This window comes from Xiphophorus couchianus, chromosome 23, assembly GCF_001444195.1.
Source record: "Xiphophorus couchianus chromosome 23, X_couchianus-1.0, whole genome shotgun sequence".
NCBI classification, from domain to species: domain Eukaryota; kingdom Metazoa; phylum Chordata; class Actinopteri; order Cyprinodontiformes; family Poeciliidae; genus Xiphophorus; species Xiphophorus couchianus.
In genome coordinates this window covers 3,330,541-3,351,724 of record NC_040250.1, presented here as the reverse complement: position 1 = coordinate 3,351,724, position 21,184 = coordinate 3,330,541, and the positions used below count along the sequence as shown (strand labels likewise).

Sequence of the window (21,184 nt, the reverse complement as noted above, 5' to 3'; positions counted from 1 at the left end):
AGAGTCAAGGTTTCAAAAGCTAAATAGAGATTTTGTAGTTTCTTGTTTCTGGCTGTTTCCTTCCAAAAAGTAATACATTTTAACTTTAGCAAGTATAAGGTGGTAAATATTAGTCTTTCTTGTTTGTCAAACATCAAACCAACCTTTATTTATAATTAAAAACTCTCAAGTGTAGAGAATTGTTTGAAGTGATAATAGCATAACCTACTCTTCAGACACAGATCCTTCTTTCTTTAAATGGACTGCACCTGTAGAGTATTTTGAGAAACTAGTTTAAAAGAAAAAACACACCAGTTGTGAATCAGCAAAATTAGGTGCACAGAGGAGCTGCAGCTGTTCTACAACCATCACTGCAATAAGCTCAATAATCATTTGCAATTTAAATGGCATTGTTTCCATACTCATCTTAAAAAAAACATTATTTGCAAATCTGTTATTTGCACAGCTTTTAGTTTTTGATACACCTACATGCTATTACTAAAGAAATATTCTATTATATTCTAACCAACCTTCCCAGCAACAGTGGTGTTCTGCTTTCAGCAGGTGGGGTTTTATTACATTGCTTGAAGTAAAATTCCTCCCTAAGTACACTTTTAGATTTCCCTGCAATCCTCCTGACTTTGTGACTGCCCTCTAATTTTCTTTTCTCTTTAGCCACATTGCTTAAGTCTTTCTTTTTATTCTACAAAAACAAATTTCAAACAAAGAGCAGAAGGGAGCCTGCTGAGATTCTGAACTTGATGGATATCAGCTGTAGGGATTGCATTATGTTTCAGCAGGAGTTCAGAACTAAATCAAAAGAAAAGTATAAAGTTATCCCCCTCCTAAAATCCCAGCCTGGCCTCAGGCCATGGTGGTTTCTGAAAGTCTGCTTTTAATGACCTCTGTCTGACTGCTGAATGCTGATATCCACACTCTGCGTGCTGCTGATGATTCAAGTATGAGCAGATTATTACCAGTAGGAACGTTAAGCTACATAAAGACCAAAAGGAGACAAATCTAAAAATTTGCAGCCTGAAAATAAAAAATAAAATACTTTATAAAAGCTGATGTTTATTTTCTCATGTAGATTTTCAAGGTTGAAATCTGTCTAGAAATTAAACTAAAGCACTCCGATTGAACTTGATATTACACATTCTGGCATAAAATAACATTACCCAGCATGGATGCTTCACACCTAAAGACATTTGAATTAATGTAACCAAGAGAAACATACATTAAAAAAAAGATTAATAGCTAAAAAATGATCAGTTGAGAAAGCTAATCTGATAACTGCCCAGATATTTAGGGTGCTTTCACCAAACTCTAGTTTGCTTGCCTAGAAAGTCAGGTTTGTTTGGGGAGGTTTAATGCACAAACTCTGGTCCGCCTACAAACCTACAGCAGGTATTGGTTCACTAAAAGTGAACTCTGGTACAGTTTGATTGCATATGTAAATGGTAAATAATATATTTAACCTGGAAAAAAGTTTCACCAAGAACTGAGCCTTGGGGTACACCTGCATTAATTTTTCAAAACAATAATTTTCCACAACTGCTCACAGGCTACAAACGAAGATTTAAACTGCTCAAAAACACACCTTTCTGATTACCCGTAACTTATTGTTGTTTAATATATGAAGAGCCTTTTAGTATCCAGTAAAACTGCTTCATTAAGAGTCCCCATTAAATAATGAAGATGAAACTTAGCTTGTGTGGATGGCTATGATTTATTTTGGATGGATTTAATTATTCATCATTACAATGGGAAAAAATGACTTTAAAGTTTACATAACATTTTAGTTTCTATCATATAAATACATATTTTCATGCAAGTAGAATAAGCAGTGTTATTTTATTTCCAATGTGCAGTGACTATCACTTTACAAGTTGAGTCTTACAATCTCTTTACGAGACCACAAGCTACATGAAGTATACACTTAAATACTGTATGTTCTGAAGTGACCACACAAGCCAAGCCTTTTTCTATCTCAGCAATCATAATTGTTCACCATGGTGGAAAAAAATGTGCAAACACTAGACCAGGAGTCACTGCAGAACTCTTTGGCCAGTTTCTTGTTCTTAGGCAGGCAGGATTTGGCGTCTGTGTCTGGAGCTGCTGGAATGTAAGGCAAGGGAGTCGCCGCCTTCTGGGTAACTACGAGCCTAAAGTGAGCCTCTCTGGGGGCTTGTTTGCACATGCCTGCCCTCACCAGTAACTTTTCATTATGACACAGGCTGTTTTGCTTCTTCAGAGCCCTGGCAATCTGCTTCCAGTAGAGTAAAGTTTTGGATGTATATTGGGGACAAAGAGCTGGTCTGCCAATATAACTACAGATGAAGCTGTTTTCGCCAGTTTTGCAAGTAATGAAGAGAAACAATGGATCATTTTCTATTGCAGTCCAGGTGCAACGTGAACCATCTTTTGTGACCAGTTTGCCTCCAGCAGTTTTCACACGGCTCAGTTCTGATCTTTCCTTGCGATGTCCTCTGTCCCCCCGTCCTCTGTGTCCGTGGATCCTCTGACAGCTGCCCAACATCATCTGATGGGAAATACAAGCGAGCACCATCAGGATGGCTATGTTGGTGAGGAGAGCCATGAAATCCACAGAACACCCCCTGCAAAAGAATTCATTAGAGATATGACCCAATATCACTCACAATGCACTTTTCAAAGGAAACTTTGAAAAGCCCCTATTAGATTAACATTCTGGAAGAGTTGAGAGAATAATCAAACTTTTTAAAATAGCATTTCACTCCTATTTGAGTTTGAGAAACCGAGGGACTGATTTCAAAATGAGATTTACACAAATGTTGTAGGTTCATAAAAGAGAACTTATTTAATCTGAGTTCAGTTTACATTAATCTATGTATAACACTTTAGCAAAAAAGAAGCTTCTGCCACTGATTTAAATACATAAAAAATGACAACTATTATGCAAAAACGATATTCTAACTTTACAATATCAGTGATAGAAATGAAGAGACTAATTTTTAAAACTCTTAAATGTATGCATGTCTATAATAACCTAATGTTATTCATTTAAAATTAATACTTAGTGTTATGCTAATATATCAAATGAATTAAATTTATTGTAGTTAAAACACAACTAGAGACTTCCACCAGGAGCACTGGTGGAAAAGTTCTACAGAGCAGGCTTACTGAAAAAATTGGTCAAACTTACTTGCCGTTTCAGAGAAAGTTCAGTTTGCTGTCCCGACACATTTGAGCTCTCCCCGTCTTTTCTTGCAGGTTGCAAATGCTGCTGCAAAGTCAGCAATCCCCTTCAAACCCAGAGCCACACACACAATGTATCAAATGCAAGCACACACCCCCCACACACCCACATGCCCACACGCACACATATATGCATATACTCAATAACAACGTCCAAGCGAATATACTTACTGAATTCAAAAGTGGTTAGAAATAAATTAAGCTTAACTTTCGTCCAGGCACATTTGGCCCCAAAATAAAACAAATTAACTTTACTTGTATTAAAATCAGGTATTATGACCATTACACAAAGATAAATCAGCTGAATGGTAATACGTTGTGCCTCACTCTCTGACTGAAAGGGAGTAAATGTATATATATAATGTGGATGTGATGAAAATCTGACTTTACCTACGCCGAGGAATCACATTTAAGAGAATTTTCCAGTTTCAGAAAGAGCTTCCTGGTTCAAGAAATCTAAGCTACACAGCATGAAATTCTGCAATTTTAAGAAAAGTTGACATCTGAGACATTTTAGTCCTTTACTTGAACATCTGTGAGGTGCAGTGAAGATAAAATGATTTTGAAATGTGCCAGGTGCCTCAGCATGAGAAAAAATGTAACAAGTGGGGTTTAATGCATTTACACCATGAAGGTCATTCTTCCTTAGTTTACTTCATTAGTTTGGCTCATGAATTATGAAGCAGGAGGATTAATGTTTTCCTATTTTGCCACATTGCAGCCACAAAGTTCAGTGCATATTAATGGGATTTTATGCAACAGATAAACACAAGGTAGGTAACTGCAAAGTAGAAGAGAAATGCAAAGTTTGATTAAATCAGGTCAAGTTGTTAATATGATACTAAAAGAAGAAATTAATATTTGTAGTTTTTTCTCTTGCCATTCAATACCATGTATATGTGATCAGAAGGCACCAATATGTAGACATAATATACAGGATGACCTTTATTTTGTTTTTTTTATTCCTATGCATTAAGATTTCATCACTATGAATCTATTTAGTCTAGACTTACTGTATCTTTTAAGTTGAGGAACATAAACCAGCAAATAAAATTAAAATAATATTAAAACTTTGTGAAACAAAAAACAACAGTCAATGTTAAAGTTCTGCAATTCCAATAAAAATACATATACTGTTGACATTTAAATGAATTAGTCCAGGCTGTATGTGAATTAAAAAGTTAAATGACTATCAATAACAGTACCGAGGTATCGGAAAATAAAAACAACGACAATGGAGGCTTTCTTTGGTCTTTGAGACATTTATCTTCAGAAATGAATGCCAATAATTGTCAATAAAAATTTTCCCTCCCTTCAGGGAGGGGAAATTTGTAAATAAAGCAGATGGATAAGAATTGTTTAACTAATAGTGTTTATTTCTCATTTAAAAGCATTTTCACAGTCCATATATATTTTTCAAAAAATGCCAGTAGAGAGAAAGTATTTTTTTAAACAACAAACATAAATTTTGATCCCTACAAACAATATTCAAGCTAATTATAGTAAATATCACAAAAAACACAAACATCTATACTATCTTTTCACAGGTTAAAGCAGTTCTAATTCATACAGGTCTACTTCATGCAAAACATAAAATAAACTGCTAAAGATTTCCAAAGAAAAATGTATCACGTAAAATCAGAGAAATAAAAATGTAACAGCCACTGTAGTAACAGGCTAATTCCGTAAGAGGGCGCTATAGATGTTTCAAAACAAATAGTTGGCCTGGATTTTTCCTCCACTGGTGGTTTCAGTCACCAATTCAGCACAATCTGTATGCAGAGAAAGATATAAAATCCTGATCGTTATGAATCAGTGATGAAAGAAAAAACATTTAAGCAAACAAGATTACACAGGATTATACTTGTGTAATCAGGATTTATATCTTAAAAAGATATAAGGAATTTTCTGCTGCTCACCTTTTTTGTTAATTCCGAAACCAACCAATTACAAAGGAACAGACGCCCTGCAGGGACCTCCAGCAGTACTGCTGAGCCATTCTCCTCCGGGCGCTCTCAGTCGGAGCTGCCGTCGGCTGTGATTTGGCTCTCTGTGTGGTTTTAACTTTCCCTGAATCCCAAGCTGTTTTAAAAGGTGTCTTCATTGTCAAATTAGGTCTTCCACGTGCAGCTGAACTTTGGGGTTTTCCAGGCTGCTTTGATGGCTGCGCTGCTGGCCGAGACCTTAGGAAAGGACCAGCCGAGAAGATCATCTGAGATTCATCAGTCGCCTTCCTGCACATGTGAGGTTTGATCTCCCTAGGACCCTGACAGGCGTGTGCTTGCTTCCTGAGGACCCACATCATCTGGACGAAGTAGTGCCTGGGGTTTTTGTTGAAAGCACTGCAGGTGTAAGGTCTCCCCATATACTCACACCAGTAGGCACGTCTGTTGCCCTGGCATGACAGTCTCAGCTTTATGTTTTCTCCTTGGCCTGTAAGGATCATGGTGCACTTGTCCTTAGCCTTGGTTTGGAACTTGACGGGATCGTCCCAGATGCTTTGTCTCCTTTCGTCCTGTGCCTCAGCTGGCCAAAGGCAGCAGGCCAGCAGCAGAGCAGTGGCTTGGGTCCACATGGTGTCAGATAGATGCCGAGAGCAGGATAAGAGTGGAACTGCTTGAGCTGAGGCTTCCTCTTGGTATTTATTGGCCAAGCAGACACACAGTAGCTTTAGGGAACAAAAAATGAGTCAGACTAAGAAAAAGTGGTTATATGGGCGGAGGAGTGAAAAGCCACATTAGTTTCTGCTGAAATGTATGCAAAGCCCACTAAGATGCAACATGGATTCTCATGTTTGATCGTTTCACATAAAAAAAAACAACAACCAACCGAGATGAAGAATTTTTTTTTTTTTTAACGTTTACTGACTTTAAGAATGTATAGGTCAGTTTCACACTGGATTAACGCACTCAAACAGAAATTGTCACAGTTTCCAATTTGATGCATACATTTCAATTAGAAATGTGAAATATGATAGAAAAAAGAAAGCTGAACCTCTCTTGTTTGCTTTAAGTGGCAGTTAAGGCTCATAACTGTGCAGGGTAACCTATCATTTCCCTCTAAACATAAACCCAGGACAGTGCCACAGAGAAACATGAGTACACACATGCAGGGACAAGACTGGAAAGGGAGGCAGTAATGGCCATGCCAATTAAGAAAGCACAAGAAAATGCATGAAATAGGAAGGAAGGATGAAGCACACATATGGCACACAGGGTCTTACATGAGATTACTGTTTCGACCAAAACAATTTTAATTTTTTGCAAGAACTAAACAAAACAGAGTGCTAAATTTTTTTTAACTTGATCAGAAATGCAATGATTTGTGTTCCTCATCTTCAAAGTTGAGTTAAATATTTTTAGAACAAAGTGAAGGAACCCAGTGTTTGAACTAGTAACATCCCAAAAGGGCAGGGTTTACAACCTACTTTAACTTTAATTACCAAGTATGACGTGATTCTGACTCATCTGATACAGAACATTTAACTGTAAACCATAATTGCATATGAATCCAGTTAGTTGCAACATTTTGAGAAATTAGATTAAACTTTTAAATTATTTAACATAACCACACCCACACAATGTTCAGTGTTTCAGTAAATATGAATAAAGTCAATTCTCTCAAACTCGGCCTCTGTTTTTGACTGGTTTTCAGACAGAAAAAAGTCTGTGTGTGGTTTTTCTTGGAGTGTTTATTTGCATCCTGCTTGGTGCCTGAGAAAACTTTGAAGCCAAGCTTATGGAAGAGGATAATAATGTCTTATTGAAATAGCTGACCGGTAATGCAACCCACAGGGTTCTGGCTTGGCAGTACAACCATCACGTTGGAATGTGCATAGTGCTAAAGTGTGCAAAACCATCTGCTCCATTGTTACACACAGTTCCCATTTAGCAACAAATTTATATTAATTTCAACATATGTTCCTGTTTTTAGCCCTCAGAATTATACATTCCATGTTTTGCCTCACAGTAAAATAAGAAAACTGACTAATTACTTTCTTTTCCATAACATGTCAAAAATATTGTTACCCCAAAATACAGAGCAAGCTGAAAAAACGTAAAGGAAGATTGGAAGAGAAAATAACTTGAAATGGAGAGTTTATTCACAATTTATACACTTTTTTTAATATCCACATAAAAAAACAAGCATCTTCCTGGATCCATCATCGCCCAACTGTTCAGCATCACATTTCAAACCAGCAACCCATTCATCTGATCAACCCAAAGCTGTCATATATACCTAGTTTAAGCACTTAAGTTGTGAATTTGTCCCCATAAATGCGTTACCAGACTCCAGCAAGGAGTAAAACTGTGATAGTCAACATCAGCACACCGATCACCTAAAAATGTCCACCTTGAGGAAAACTAAGTTTGTAAACGAAGCAAGCAAAAAAAGAGAACGCTGGGAAGAGACACAGCCAATGAGTTCACATTATGGAAAAACACAGCTGGGACATTTTAACATGGCAGTCAGTGTTTCCTTTGGAGAAATAAAATTATTCAAAATAGTGTGTAAAGTCAGTGTAGCAGAGCATAACTTGTAAACCATTGGTAAACATTGTCAGTACTTCTACTGCAAATTACAGCAAATTACAATTACAGGCTTTATAGAAGTCAGATGTGCAAAAAAATGGGTTAATTTTTAATCCTTGTCATGGTAACCTAATTAAAAGTTGTTAAATGTTAGTACTCTCTTTAGCGACTTCTTAATAGACACATTGTTTTTGTTTGTTTTTATTCAAGCCCATGGGCTTGTCTTTTAAAAACAATATCAAACTTGGATCTAAGACGGATTTATTGGGAGTATAAAACAAATGTAATATAGAAATTATGGATAAATTATTAAATTTAGACCAGCCTTTACCATTACAGTTTAATATATATATATATATATATATATATATATATATATATATATATATATATATATTTGATTCACATAAAAACTGACTTTTGTTAGTCTTCATATATGCATATTACATAATCTACTACCTGGTAAATGTTTATAGTTATTGTGCATTGACAGTGACGAACAAAATCCAAGTTTTGGTTGCTAAGGCAGGTATTGCTTTTTTCACAGTCCACATAAATCAGATCTGTGCAAACCATGAAAAATACTTCTTTTAACAATCTGATTGATGATGCTCATTTGTCCCATAAATTGATTGTCTAAGCTCTCACTGGAGAAAGCATCTATATAGAAATATGAGATATAGGATATGTTGATTGGCCTCCCTGATGTAACAATATCAGCATATTTCTCGCTCAACCTCTACATATAACAACGATTAATGAATGAACACATTCAAAAGTTCCATGTATTCAGAAGTAGAAGAACTGTTTAACAAAAAAGCAGGCGAAGGGCAAAAAGTGTGCCACAGAAAGACTATTTAAAAATATGGGATTTGGCTTGAGTTAACTTTCCACTTTAAAATTATGAGTACCATAAAGCAGGAAAGGCCTGAAAATAAACGCATGTGGTACATAGAGGAAATAGAAGTAGATGTTATTTTTACTATTATTCTCCAACTGTACTGTATTATTTATATGGATAGTTCAACCAAAACACATCAGCTATGCATTTGGTAAGAATTTGTCATTTGGTGTTACTGTGTGGTTGTGATGGGGCTTTTTTACCATAACAAAGGAAGATGACTGATCATATGTGTCCCTTGCTTCAAGAATTTGTGTTTTTTTTCTAAACCCACTCTTCAAAATAATTCTGAGATTTGGTATTTAAAACTCCAAGTAGAAGAATCGCTTTAGAACAACTTACCACTCTGAATTACAAATAATGCTAAATGTTAACACCTGACACAAGTTTAAATGGTACAGAAAGGGCATTTTAATGCTGTCAGTTCCTAGATTGTTTATATTTAACATAGTGATATGGCCTTTTTTAACTGTAATGTTATGGTAAAACATCCCAAAGGCAGACAGTCCTCTTCAGTGATTCTCACATACAGGTGGGTCATGTTGCCCCTTTGTCATTTCATACTTTTCCAGTTTTGCCTTTTTCACGCTGAATAGTTATTGCATACCAACAACAGCAACATCTGTTGTTGTTATGCAACAAATGTTGGTATGCAACATCCAATGACAGATGTTGCATACCAAAATTCAGTCAGGGGACATTTCATACCCAATTTGACCATTGAGTTAAAATCATTTTTGGTATTTTGCTTCTACTGTAAAAAATCTTTTTTGTCATGTGACTCCAGTGGGACAGGTTCAAGTAGATATCAGAGTCAAAACCAATGAAAAAAGGGTGCAATATAATTTTTTTAAGAAATAAAATTGCATCTTTGTTATTGAACTATTCCTGAGATTTGAACAACAGGATACAAGTAGTGGGATTTATAGGTAATATATTGAAGAATTTGGGGACAAAATGGCTAAATTTGAATGAGGTTATGAATTGTCAAAGAGGGAAATTGACCCATAGCCACCTAAAATTAACAAGACCACCAACATGTATGAAAATATTGTAAACAGCTATAAAAAAAAGTCATGCTTCGTTTTCTTACAAATTCTCTCCACAAGTTGTTATACCACTGTTCACACAAGCCTTTTCTCAACAGATAAAATATCTCACATCCATGAGCTCACTTGTGTTTCAGTTAAAAAGGATGCATTTTTTCAACAAAACAATCAGATCTTTATGAAACCTGTCTTTTGACACTCACTTTGAAAGTGCAACACCCTTTTTAACTGCAGGAAGAAAATATAACTTTCTCCAGCTTCTCTTTTCTTGAGCACAAAGTTCATAAAACGAGCAAACACAACAGTCAATGTTATGTCCTCTGAAGGGCTTTTTCAGCTTGGTTTTGCGTCCAAACAAATGTAAACACAGACACAACAGTCCTGGAAAATGTAGATGAAACCTGGCTCAGATTGATGCTGAGGGCTGATAAGGTGAGCGTCCTGCCGGCAGAAACCAAACTGGAGAATTTGATCTGCATCATTGAACAAGCAGGACCTTCTGTGTTCTTCTTTTGAAGTGAAGAAACCAGCGTATTTTGAGATTCCTCAAGTGAGCTACAATAAATGAAAAGGAACATTTTGAGTTGTTAACTCATAAGTTGTTAATACATTTTTGTAAATATACTCCCTGGCCAAAAAAAATTCCCAACCAAATAAATAAGGTCACAATAAGCTTTGCAATGTCACAAGATTTATTTATAACCAGCATTACATTCAATGCTGGTTATAAATAAATGTCATCTTGCATTGACGATGGAAGAGTGCGACCACTGCAGTGAGCCTTCTGATTGATTGATTGATTGATTGAAGGATGGATGGATGTGTGTAAAAATGGTGTCTGATGCTTCCTGAACCACTCTTTCACAGTTGGAGCCAGATAAATCCCATCATGAAACATAACTTTGTCATCACGGGAAAAAAATGGGCATCATTTAATCTGCCTCTCTTTTTACCCTCATGGCCCATCACACTGTAAGAGGGTAAATCTGAACTAATAATATAACTTGATCTTCTTGCATTGCTCCAGAACTCAAACGTTATGCTCCCTTGCAAACTGAAGCTTTTTCTCTAGTTAGCCTCACTGATTAGAGGTTTTCTAACTTCTACACAGCTGTTCAGGCCCAAACTCTTGAGTCCCCTTCATTGTAGAAATGCTCTTATTTTCACTACTAAACAACCTTAAGTTATATTGTTGTTTTTCTTCTATTTGTTAATGTTTAAGAGATCCCTAATCAGATCCCTAATCATAATCATTCAGGATTCTTTAAACCACATTTCTTCCTGAAAACGATGGTTCTCTACTGTTATTCAGGATCTTAAATATTCATTTGACATTTAACCCAATTCTGTAATTTTATCAGTTTTTTTCTCTGCTTAATGTCAATGATTTGACCTTTCTTAAACAGACTAACATCTTTTCCACAACCACGGGATGTGTCTTTCCACATGATGTCTAAGAAATGAGGAGCAACCATTGCATCAGCTGGAGTTAACCAACGTGTTGCTAGCTAAGTGAATCTCCAAATTGTCAGTTTTGTTAACTTGTGTGTTTTGCCTGGGAACACAAAGCCCAATCACTTCACTTTCACATTAAAACAGGTCAGAATGAAGTTTCAAAGAGAGGGAATTATCTTACTTGTAATCAATAGAAATGATCTCAGTCAGATGTTATCATCAAGACAACAAGCTACTTTCAAAAATGTTGTAATGCTGCAAAATCTTACTTGGAAAACTGAACAGAGTTTTAAGACTAAATTAGATAGAATGCCAGTGGCTCTGTCTGATCCTCTGTATTGATCAGTCAGTCGAAACTCATTCAATTATTGAAGTTGCACATTCAATCAAATACCTGCGACCTGAGACAAAAAAAACACAATAAAACCTTACCATGATGTTTAATTCCAGTTGTCAAGGGCACTACAAGGGCAAATAGCAGAGAAAGATACTTTAGATATTACAATGCAAGAAAATATTTCAAAACAAAAATATCCCTAAAATAAGTTAAGTTTTTATTGCAGTTCCTTAGATACTAATGAAAATTTGTAATGTATCTCTGCAGTCTCAGAGATCAGAGATCTTCACAAAATTCAGAATTGGTCAAATTGTCATTTCACCAAATAATTCTTTCAACACCAGTGGAAACTAACACATTCTGAAGACATGTAGAAGGTCTTTCAAGGTAGTTGCAATAATCTATAAGAAAATAACAATGCTGCAGCATTCCTCTCTGACTAAATGTATTAAAATTAAAGGTTTGATTTTTTTTCTATTTTATTGTCATTGTGAGACAATGCTGCTGTAAGACATACTACAAGAAAGACTATTTTTTAAGGCACAACTTTTCCAGTGGTTTTATTCAACATGGAGGGTGCTGTTAGGTGGAGGTAACTACATATAAAAGGGTTTCACTTATCTCACACACTAACTGAACACAACCACTCACAAGAGCCAGTAGACACGTTAGAGAAAGTTTTTTAAACTGCATGATATTATCCTAAATATAAATCAAAATAAAATTGAAGGTTTCTTCTCTCTAAAACACTGAGTCACGAGCATCTACAGTAAATTTAGTCATTCTCACCATGATGGTTTTTCAGCAAGCAGAAAAGCACTAAAACGAGCTGTGAACAGGTGTTAAAAGTGTTAGCACATTAGCAATATAAGATTTAAAACAGATGATCGCTGACTCAGCAGGACAGCTGTGAGGAGAGGTGTGAGGAAATCGGTGTTAGAGAGACAGTCGTCGTTTTGTGTTACCAGTACCTTTCAAGAGCCAAGCTAGAGCTGACTCTCACCAGTCGATGTGCCTCGGAGGAGCCGAGGCCCGTGGAAACCTGTTCATTGTGTCATATGTCGGGACGCTACCATCACAGGAACAAACACGCACACACAGGGAAAATCGTTACCAGACAGACTCAACATTTTACATCCACTTCCTTTTGGTGGCAAGAGGAGAAGGGTGAGCAGTTCATACAACAGAGAGCAAAACATTCTCTGAGTAGCTTACTGTGCAAACAGAGTAGTTTAGTGTTGATCAATTAGAACAGGTTATAAATTATGTAATACTCCTATTTACGTGTGAGTTTCATTCCAAAAGCTTAATGCAACTCAAATAGAAAGATAAGGTTTAATAAAAAGTTGTATTAATCTTGCAAGTTCAAACTGGAAATGAAACTCCTATTTTTTTAAACCGCAACAAGTCAGAGCAAGTCCTCATTTAGATGTTTTACTCTCTGTGTTTATCTTGCTGGTTGGTGCAAACTCATCTGCATCCAAATGCAACTTAAAAAGATAAAACACGCAGTTAAGCATCTGGTTAGATTCAGAAAAGAAAATCAAAACTAGCACCACATCCAGGGACACAGTAAAGCTCAACATGCTTGCCTCTCTCTGAACAAAATGATCAGGTGTACATTCATCGGATTTTGGCCGACACTAAACGAGAGGAAACAGGAGAAGGTTTCATTTCATTCCACAGGAACTTCCCAGCGTCAGAAAGAAAGCAGTTGGTTAGTAATATGGTAGATTCCCTCAAAACCACCAAGCAGAACATTTACAACATGACAGTGAAGTAGTGGTAGCAGACAGATTCATCAGCCTCAAGGCTCCTATAATTGTTGGAAGGTGGAAGAGTCAGACTGATTATTGGGAAATGAAACCCTAATTTCTCTTTGATGAAAGAGAGTTTAAGTGAGGGTATAGTTTTCCTCAGAGTAAAGACCATAATTTTTGTTATATAGTAACAAAATGTGCTCCTTCTTTTTCTCCATCAAGATGTTCCAGCTCTTATTTGTATAATACTCACCTGTAGTTTACTTTTGCTCACTGAGATAAGCAAGTATTTTCACTAAATATAAATTGCAATTACATTTCTTTAAGTTGTGATATTTAAAATGTTGATTGTGAAAATGGCACTTTTTACAGAGTTATGCGTATTAGCTTTAGATACTCTCTGTGACAAACCTTTATTAGTATTTGTTTTCCAATAATCCCCAGTCTTCAAGTTGACAGAATAAAGGAATCATTCTTTATTCTGCTCCATATTTCAGCCTCAAAGAAAACAGTGGGGCTATGATCTGATGCTCATCAACAAATCCCACACTCCACCCCAAATGTTAAACCACTGCTGAAATTCATTTTAAAGCATTTTTTATCATGGACACCAAAAAAAAATGATTCTGGATTGTTTCTAATAAAAGCTACCACTGCTACAATATCACACCCACTTATGCATGTGCGTGTCTTGAAATGACTCCCTCTGCGAGCATGCACTGTGTTCAGCCATATTATATATAAAACCAACTTCCCAGGCATGCATCCACCTCCACCACGACATGCAGTTAGCAGGATAAATAGAAAGTTTACCTTGTCATCATAGGATTAGGAATACCTTGTGAACTCTCACTATGATAACCATTATTACCAATTTCCATACTGAAAATAAAACATCGTGAACAAAAATGGAATGAAAAATGAGAAATGCGACATGCTGAATAAAAATGTTTCCTTTATATGTGGATACATCTTTTAACAATATCAAGAGATGAATATGTTCTGAGTATAAACCTTAGTGTTTTATTTACACAATTTATTTTTACAAAAAACACTTGAATGATTGCTAGAGCCCTTCATGAAAGGTACTGTAAGGGGCACTTCTTAAACATAGCACATGACAAAAAGCCACATCGTTCACCCACATGAGCAATTTTGAAGCTCAAAAATGCAAACGAGCACCAAGAATTTAGTAAACAGCTTTCTATATACATTACTTGGGAAAAAAAAGCACAGAGTGAGAGAAGTTAAAATGAAAAGGAGGTTGGGGAAGAACGTCTTACTTTTTCATAGGAATTGTCTCAACGCTATGGAGATACACAGAAAACAGGAACATAAAAATGTTATTGAGATTTTCAGCAAAAGAAATGCATCAGAAGTCCTTCTGTGCAATTCAGCACTGATTGTACAGAGGGAGATGCAGTTGATCAGCTGAGATATTACAATTACTACTACTGTAGATAAAGCCATGAGTCCACAGAGTCTGAACATGAAAAAGGCCCATGAAGAAGAAATAAGAATTGACTAATTTATCAGTGTCTTTTCTTTGTAAAGTGCCAAGTGCTTGACAAAGAAGAATGAATAAAATGAAAAATATGACATGATGGAAATAGTAGGAATGGTTATCACAAAGTAAAATGCCAAGTCCCAGAAACAGAGGAGCTAAAGGGAAGAGAAAACGGAGCAGAAAATAAATCAAAATAGAAAAGTTTAGTAGTACAGAACAGTTTTAGAACCCATTAAAGGACGCATTATAAAGCAAACCAGAAAACTAACCAATTATATTCAGCTACTCAAAAGAAAAGCCTAAAAGATAGAAGGATATCCTGCAACCATCAAATATTTTAAATATACAGTATGTGCACTAATTTAGATCTAATTGAGCCATAAAAGAACTAAAATTGCAACTTTATAGTAATAATAGATATAATACAAACATGTGAGAAGAAAGATAAATGCAATAACTCACTCATCATAAACATCCTCTGTGTCCATCCTGCGGTAGTACTTGGCTAGTTTCACAGCTAGTATTACGCTTGGGAGCAAGAATAATGTGCTGCAGCCCAGGCCCATCCAGAAAGTGTTCTGTCGAAAAGATAATTTAAAGAATTATATTTTTATAATTATAAATATATTTTTTCATAATTTTATATGAAGTTATACTTTACAATGCTTTGCTTTGTAAAGTATTTATACCTCCTAAGCTTTTTCATGTTTATTTGTAAAAACAATAAAAGAATTTAAAACCATGAATCATTTTCCTTCCACTATAAAATTGTGTACCAATTTGTAGTAAGTAATCACTTAAAATCACATTAAAATGCACTGAAGTTTGTGGTTGTAATGTGTAAAAGTTGAACGGGTGTGACTAATTTTGAAATGCATTGGAACTGCTGTTTTTAATTTGGTTTTGATTTACAGACATAGAATCTAGATATTGACCTTAATCACTTTGGGCAAGTGATAGCACTGCAGAACAACTAGATTTGTTTCACTTTGACCTTGGGGGGTTAAAGCGTTAAACCTAAACATCTGCACTGAAACACAGAGATCTGCAGTAAACTGCATGAAGCTTGATTAGGTGGGATCTATTTTTATTATTGCCATTGTTACCATAGAATCCACCAGGAAACTGCAGGTCATGATCTGCGCCGTATCCAAGATGTTGCTGAAGGGCTTGCATGGTGCAACCTCCAAAGCCAACTACAAAGGATGTAAACAGGAAATGTTGTCGCACCACTGTACTTCCAATAACCACAAAATTTCTTAACTGTGGCACGACACATCTGTGCATTCTGACTGTTCCTGAACAACAATAAAAATAACATTGACACTGAAACAAAAAGGTTTTATTGACATATATGAGAATCAGAGCTAAAATATTTTATTTTTCACTTTGGTTTGAATTCCTTTGGCTTTACTGCAGCAGAATCCATCGTGCCTCAAAGTAAATTCCTCAGATTTACAGGAGCTGTAGCTTTTATATTTGTCCTCTCTATATTTACCCCAAAAACTGTTATGCAAGTTTTTTGTTTTCCACCATATAATACTGAGCTTTTTTCGTAATTCATGCTGCAGAAAATCCTTTCACTAAACATGAACAAAATAATGCATAAAACATTAAATTTACATAATATGAAAATGGTAGATACACACTTACTGATGTTTTGACCCATTCTATGTACTGATTGAAATAGCCAATAATGGTTGCTGAGTATTTTCTTGTTTCCTGTACGAAATTAGAGAACAGCTCTTAGTTTAACACAATCACAACACTGAGATTAAGCAAACAGATACATTTACCTGATTGATTAAAAGTGTTGCATTCTGGGAGATGAGGTGCTGAGCAGCTTCAATGGCCTCAAGAACATCTGTGACTTTGTTCTGTAAAGACAAACTAGTCAGTACCAATGTGACTGTAAATATAAATTTTGATAGCGGTTTATTTACCGGAAGGTCAGAAGCTGTCCTCTCCAGGAATCTCATACTCTGGTTCAATGCACTCTTAGAGAAAACAAAAAATAATACATTAGGTTCAGAAGTTAAAGACCAACAGAAAACTGAGAGCAACACAAACACAATGAGTAACATTGATTTAATTTTTGGCATGCTGGGGGATTTTGTTCCAAAATCAAATATCCACAATGCAAAGACATAATCACATACACAACATAAAACAAATAAGGACTGTCCCTTTATTTTGTCTAAAAAAATAACATTTATTCTCATCATGTGGATATTTTGCACTATTTTTGGCACAAATACTTTTGATATCAACTACAAGTTTGTGAAAACAACAATAAAAAGTGTGTCTGCAACAAAATATCATGTCAAAGACAGGTTGTTTGTTTAAAGCTCCAGATAATAAAACAGTTAATGCATATCATATCATAGACTTGTGCTTACCCTTGCTCTAACATATTTCTTGATGGTGAACAGAGAAAAACAAAACAACAAAACATAAATAAATGTTGTGCTGAGAACCAACAATGATTGCATCTGTTCGTCCTAGATAATATCTGACAGACTGGAGAAAATAAATCTAAATATTTCATATTTAATGTGTTCTGACACAAGCCCAGAGGCAATAAATGCTACTTTATTTTACAGAACAGCAGACAAAGCAACATTTTATATAATCACACCTCTATACCGTAGACTGTTACCGTGGAATAATTACTTAAAATTACTGGTTGTAAAAGCAGAAACAAAGAGTTTATAAAGCAGATGGATGTAAAATCAGCCCAAAATGTAAAGTGAGAATTTCTTTCTCGGGCATGAAAGCTGCTATGAAAATACAGCAATGGGAAACATACAACGGTGAAAAGGTAAAATGACCATCACACCAACCAAACTAAGGCAACGGACATGAAATGCCGAAGTACAAAAGTCAGTTTTGCTAATTTATGCAGCAAATTTAATTTAATTGCAAATATCATCTCAAGCTTTGTATTTAGAAGATACAAAGCTCCAATTCATAAAAGGAAATATATAATTAAATCAATCTAAAACAATTTAATCCTATGGGGGGAGAAAATTTAACTGCATACGTTCAGTTCCAGTACAACATCTCTAAATCCATCAAGGTTTGCTCACCTGGATGGAGTCTACAGTATTTATGTCTTCATTGTTTGGTGCAAGTGAGAGAATTACTTGTTTTCTTCTAATATTAACTGTATTTATCAGAGATTTATTCCATTACATATTGAAAGTGTATGTCATCATTTTTGTATTGTTTTTATGTGGTTTAGGGTGAATAACTATGCAAATCTGGTCGAAACCGAGTTCTGCTGAAAGTATCTGGGACACGCAGTGGGGATTACCATGGCCTGCTCCATTGGAGTGATCTGTTGTCTGTGGATCCGCTGCAGAGTGGCCACATGGCCTTTCAGAGCTGTCTGCAGAGGTCCCCTGGGCTGGAGAAGGAAAAAAAACAAGTCGAGTTTTATTCTAAAAGAAGAGGAAGAAACAAAAGACTGTGTTTGTGAGATTCCTGCTGCCAAGGCATTTCTTAAACTTTTGGTCACGTAACAGAAAACAATGCATGTTTAAGTTCTCATTCATCATACATCAGGAAAGAATCAAATGGTTTAGAAATGTAATCCTTTTTAAAAAAAACACATCTTCCCAGTTTACCAAACTGTCCATTTTTAAATAATTGCATTTTGTTTTTGCATTTGAAAGTGCACAAATATTTAGTTTTTGCCAACGCAATCATTCTGCATGAAAGCACACCAGTATCTGTGTAGCAGCATCTGTTAAAAGAACTTAGTTAAAAAGATCACTCTCCACCACAATTTGAGAGAAGAAATGCATTAAAATAATCTCTTGTGCAGAGATGAAATAATATGAAAGTCCACAATCTGAGTGTTGGTGCATCAGCTAATGTAGGCAGAGCAGCTTCCTTACCATCAGGTCTGTCTGGGACTCCAGCTCTTTGGCGAATGAAAGAACATCCACCACAGTGACTCCTTTATTCACCTTAAGCAGACAAAGAAATCAGTAACTCAAACACTGAGCTTGGATGGCTGCACACACATTTATTAAATAGAAAGTTATCTTTTAGACATGTAAGTATTGATAATGCAGTGAAGAATTTATAGTTTATACAGTGATTTTCTTCAGGCATATTTGTGGTTTACATAAAAGATTAGAACAATTTGTCCCTGTCCTTTACATAATTAATGACTGCTATGAGCAGAAAGTCTCAAAATTAATTCTTGAATTCTGCATTTAATACATCCAGACATTGTTGTTCTTAATTTGCCACCAACATGCAGGTCAAAGCTTTACAAAAACTTTCAATTTAAATTGCTCACACATTTTGAAATAATTGCAGTTATTCTTCAAATCAATGTACAGAAAAAACATGGGATTGTAATTTATCGTGTTTTTCTTCAGCTAAGGCTTTTAGGCCACCTTAATGCAACTGAATCAGATCAAATCTCTTGTTTCCTTGTACAACTCAAAAATCAGAAGCTTCTGACTGAGAGAATGAAAGTTAAACTAAACATTTCACACATTTGCTTGTAGATTCAGTCTGTAGGATAATTACTTTTTTGCCCTCAGTCTCAGGTCTTTAAAGTGAAGCTGATTGATGAAAAGAGCAAATGTCACGTTCTAACACAAACCTTCACACCTTTGGCCTGGATTGGATCCTTATTGGATCATTTAGCTTTAGCAGTCCTTCACAGAACTCTGCCTGAAGCTTGTTAACTGATTTAGGTGTTGATAAACTTAATAAGTCAATTGTTAAATAATTTAAATCTATTGTTTCCACAGACATAATTTAACAATTGCAATAATTTATACATCATAACCCAAAAATAAAAACTATTCAAACCCAACCAATGAAAGCATGCTTTTCTCCTGTTCATGTGTTTCTATAATCACAATATATGTCACCTCGTCAAGGTAGTCAGCGTAGTTGATCTCTGATAAGCCAGCTTCAGAGAAATCTAGGAGGTTCTGCTTCCCCTCTGCTTCTAACAGGATTATCGTTCTCAGGTCAATCCGAAAGTTCTCCAGCTGACGCACCACATCCTTAGTGAACTGTAAACACAACCGGGGATCAGAAGTTTGGGTGAGAATATAAACCCTGAACTCAACTTTCACATTTACAGGTCAAAATCTTCTGTCTAAACAGGGCAGATGTCTGTACCAATGTGGCAGCATGCTACATGCGGCATGCTACATGGTGTAGGCTTGTAGAGGTAGAAGGTAAAATGATGACAGCAAAATATTAGGAAATCCTACAGGACAGTTAGTTTCCATCTACCAGAGAATGATGACTTCAGAGAACATTTATTTTCCAGCAACACAACAACCTGAAGCACCAAGCTAAAGTTACACAGAAATGGTTCAAAGACAACAAGGTGGATGTTCTGGAGTGGCCTAGTGAAAGTCCACACCTCAATCCAACAGGGAATCTGTGGCAGGGCTTGAAAAAGACTGATCGTCATGCAACATGGCAGAGCTCGAACATATTTGCAAAGAAGACTGGAGTACCATTGCATCATGGGAATTTGTTCTTTTTATGCCATTTGTTTAACTTGAAACTTTTTAAAAAGAAGATAATAAGAGATAAGAAATATATACTTTGGTATTTACTTGAGAATCTCTTGCTTTCCATTTGTGCTATAAAAAAGAATTTGTCCCTGTTTGCACCAAGACTAATTGGATTAATAGGAGAAACTACAAAAGACTTTATTAGGTCTTCTTTTATTTTGAGGTCTTCTGAAAACCACAGTCATCATTCTCAGACATGTCTTTGTAGAAAAAAAGTTGAAAAAGAATGCCTTGACCAAAAAATGTCTGCTTTCCCAGCCAAGAAAGATGTTTTTTTGTGCCACTATAAAGAGAACAAAAAAACACATTGCGACAGTAAACCAGTTTCTAGGATAACTGTATGGGCACGTCAAAAGTTTAGGATTTTCCAGAAAACTAAAAATGTTAGTCATATAAGTTTTTACTGTGTGTTTGTTTTCTTCAGTGGGGTAAAAATGAATGTTGTTTTAGAGTCCAATCAAAAGGGAAGAGACTATCTTCCAAAGAGCGACAGTATAATCAGGTTTAGAAAGAAGGAAGATGATGAGCAGTTGGTATTGTCTTAACTTTTTATTAAGATGTTACTCTCCACATCAAAAACACCGTCTATCATAGATAACATAAAATGGTTAAAAGTTCAAATTGTTTCATATCAGATTATTGCATTTTATTATTAATCAAATATGGCTATATTATTGATATCCAAAGGAATTTTAATGTTCGTGATTTGATTTGGTGATGTGGACAAAAAGTCTGATTGGATAATAACTACACTGGTTTTCCCAGACAGCCAATCAAATATGTATTACAATATCAAGAATGCAATCCTCTTTTCTGACTTTGACTTGATAGGAGAGCTCTAATGAAGACTTATTTGTAATATGAAC

At 35.6% G+C, this 21,184-nt stretch overlaps 3 protein-coding genes across 19 annotated transcripts in view; all 3 read right to left on the bottom strand.

Annotated features, from left to right (window-relative positions):
• Positions 1-1,689: 1,689 nt before the first annotated feature.
• Positions 1,690-4,360, bottom strand: fgfbp1a (fibroblast growth factor binding protein 1a). Its single transcript, XM_028008185.1, has 2 exons — positions 3,164-4,360; positions 1,690-2,597 (listed from the first exon to the last, which is right to left on the bottom strand). The coding sequence occupies exon 2, from the start codon at positions 2,576-2,578 to the stop codon at positions 1,970-1,972; it is 609 nt and encodes a 202-aa protein (XP_027863986.1). The 5' UTR covers positions 2,579-2,597; positions 3,164-4,360; the 3' UTR covers positions 1,690-1,969.
• Positions 4,361-4,734: 374 nt separating this feature from the next.
• Positions 4,735-6,015, bottom strand: fgfbp2a (fibroblast growth factor binding protein 2a). The gene is made up of 2 exons (XM_028008184.1): positions 5,136-6,015; positions 4,735-4,988 (listed from the first exon to the last, which is right to left on the bottom strand). The coding sequence occupies exon 1, from the start codon at positions 5,789-5,791 to the stop codon at positions 5,144-5,146; it is 648 nt and encodes a 215-aa protein (XP_027863985.1). The 5' UTR covers positions 5,792-6,015; the 3' UTR covers positions 4,735-4,988; positions 5,136-5,143.
• Positions 6,016-8,144: 2,129 nt separating this feature from the next.
• The window catches only part of prom1a (prominin 1a), a 61,223-nt gene continuing 48,183 nt past the window's right edge, over positions 8,145-21,184 (bottom strand). For 4 of the 17 annotated variants that reach the window (XM_028008164.1, XM_028008168.1, XM_028008180.1 and 1 more), the window contains 14 exons: positions 19,656-19,802; positions 18,660-18,731; positions 18,074-18,166; positions 17,157-17,174; positions 16,701-16,754; positions 16,554-16,634; positions 16,411-16,479; positions 15,864-15,953; positions 15,220-15,335; positions 14,534-14,557; positions 14,064-14,132; positions 12,462-12,559; positions 11,586-11,615; positions 8,145-10,253 (listed from right to left, as the gene is read on the bottom strand). In XM_028008164.1, coding sequence (XP_027863965.1) covers positions 12,490-12,559; positions 14,064-14,132; positions 14,534-14,557; positions 15,220-15,335; positions 15,864-15,953; positions 16,411-16,479; positions 16,554-16,634; positions 16,701-16,754; positions 17,157-17,174; positions 18,074-18,166; positions 18,660-18,731; positions 19,656-19,802 — 903 coding nt within the window. In that variant the 3' untranslated portion in view covers positions 8,145-10,253; positions 11,586-11,615; positions 12,462-12,489. Of the gene's footprint in view, positions 10,254-11,585; positions 11,616-12,279; positions 12,560-13,395; positions 14,913-15,215; positions 15,336-15,863; positions 15,954-16,410; positions 16,480-16,553; positions 16,635-16,700; positions 16,755-17,156; positions 17,175-18,073; positions 18,167-18,659; positions 18,732-19,655; positions 19,803-21,184 lie in introns of those variants that run through there. The other 13 variants (XM_028008172.1, XM_028008175.1, XM_028008166.1 and 10 more) reach the window with 11 other exon arrangements.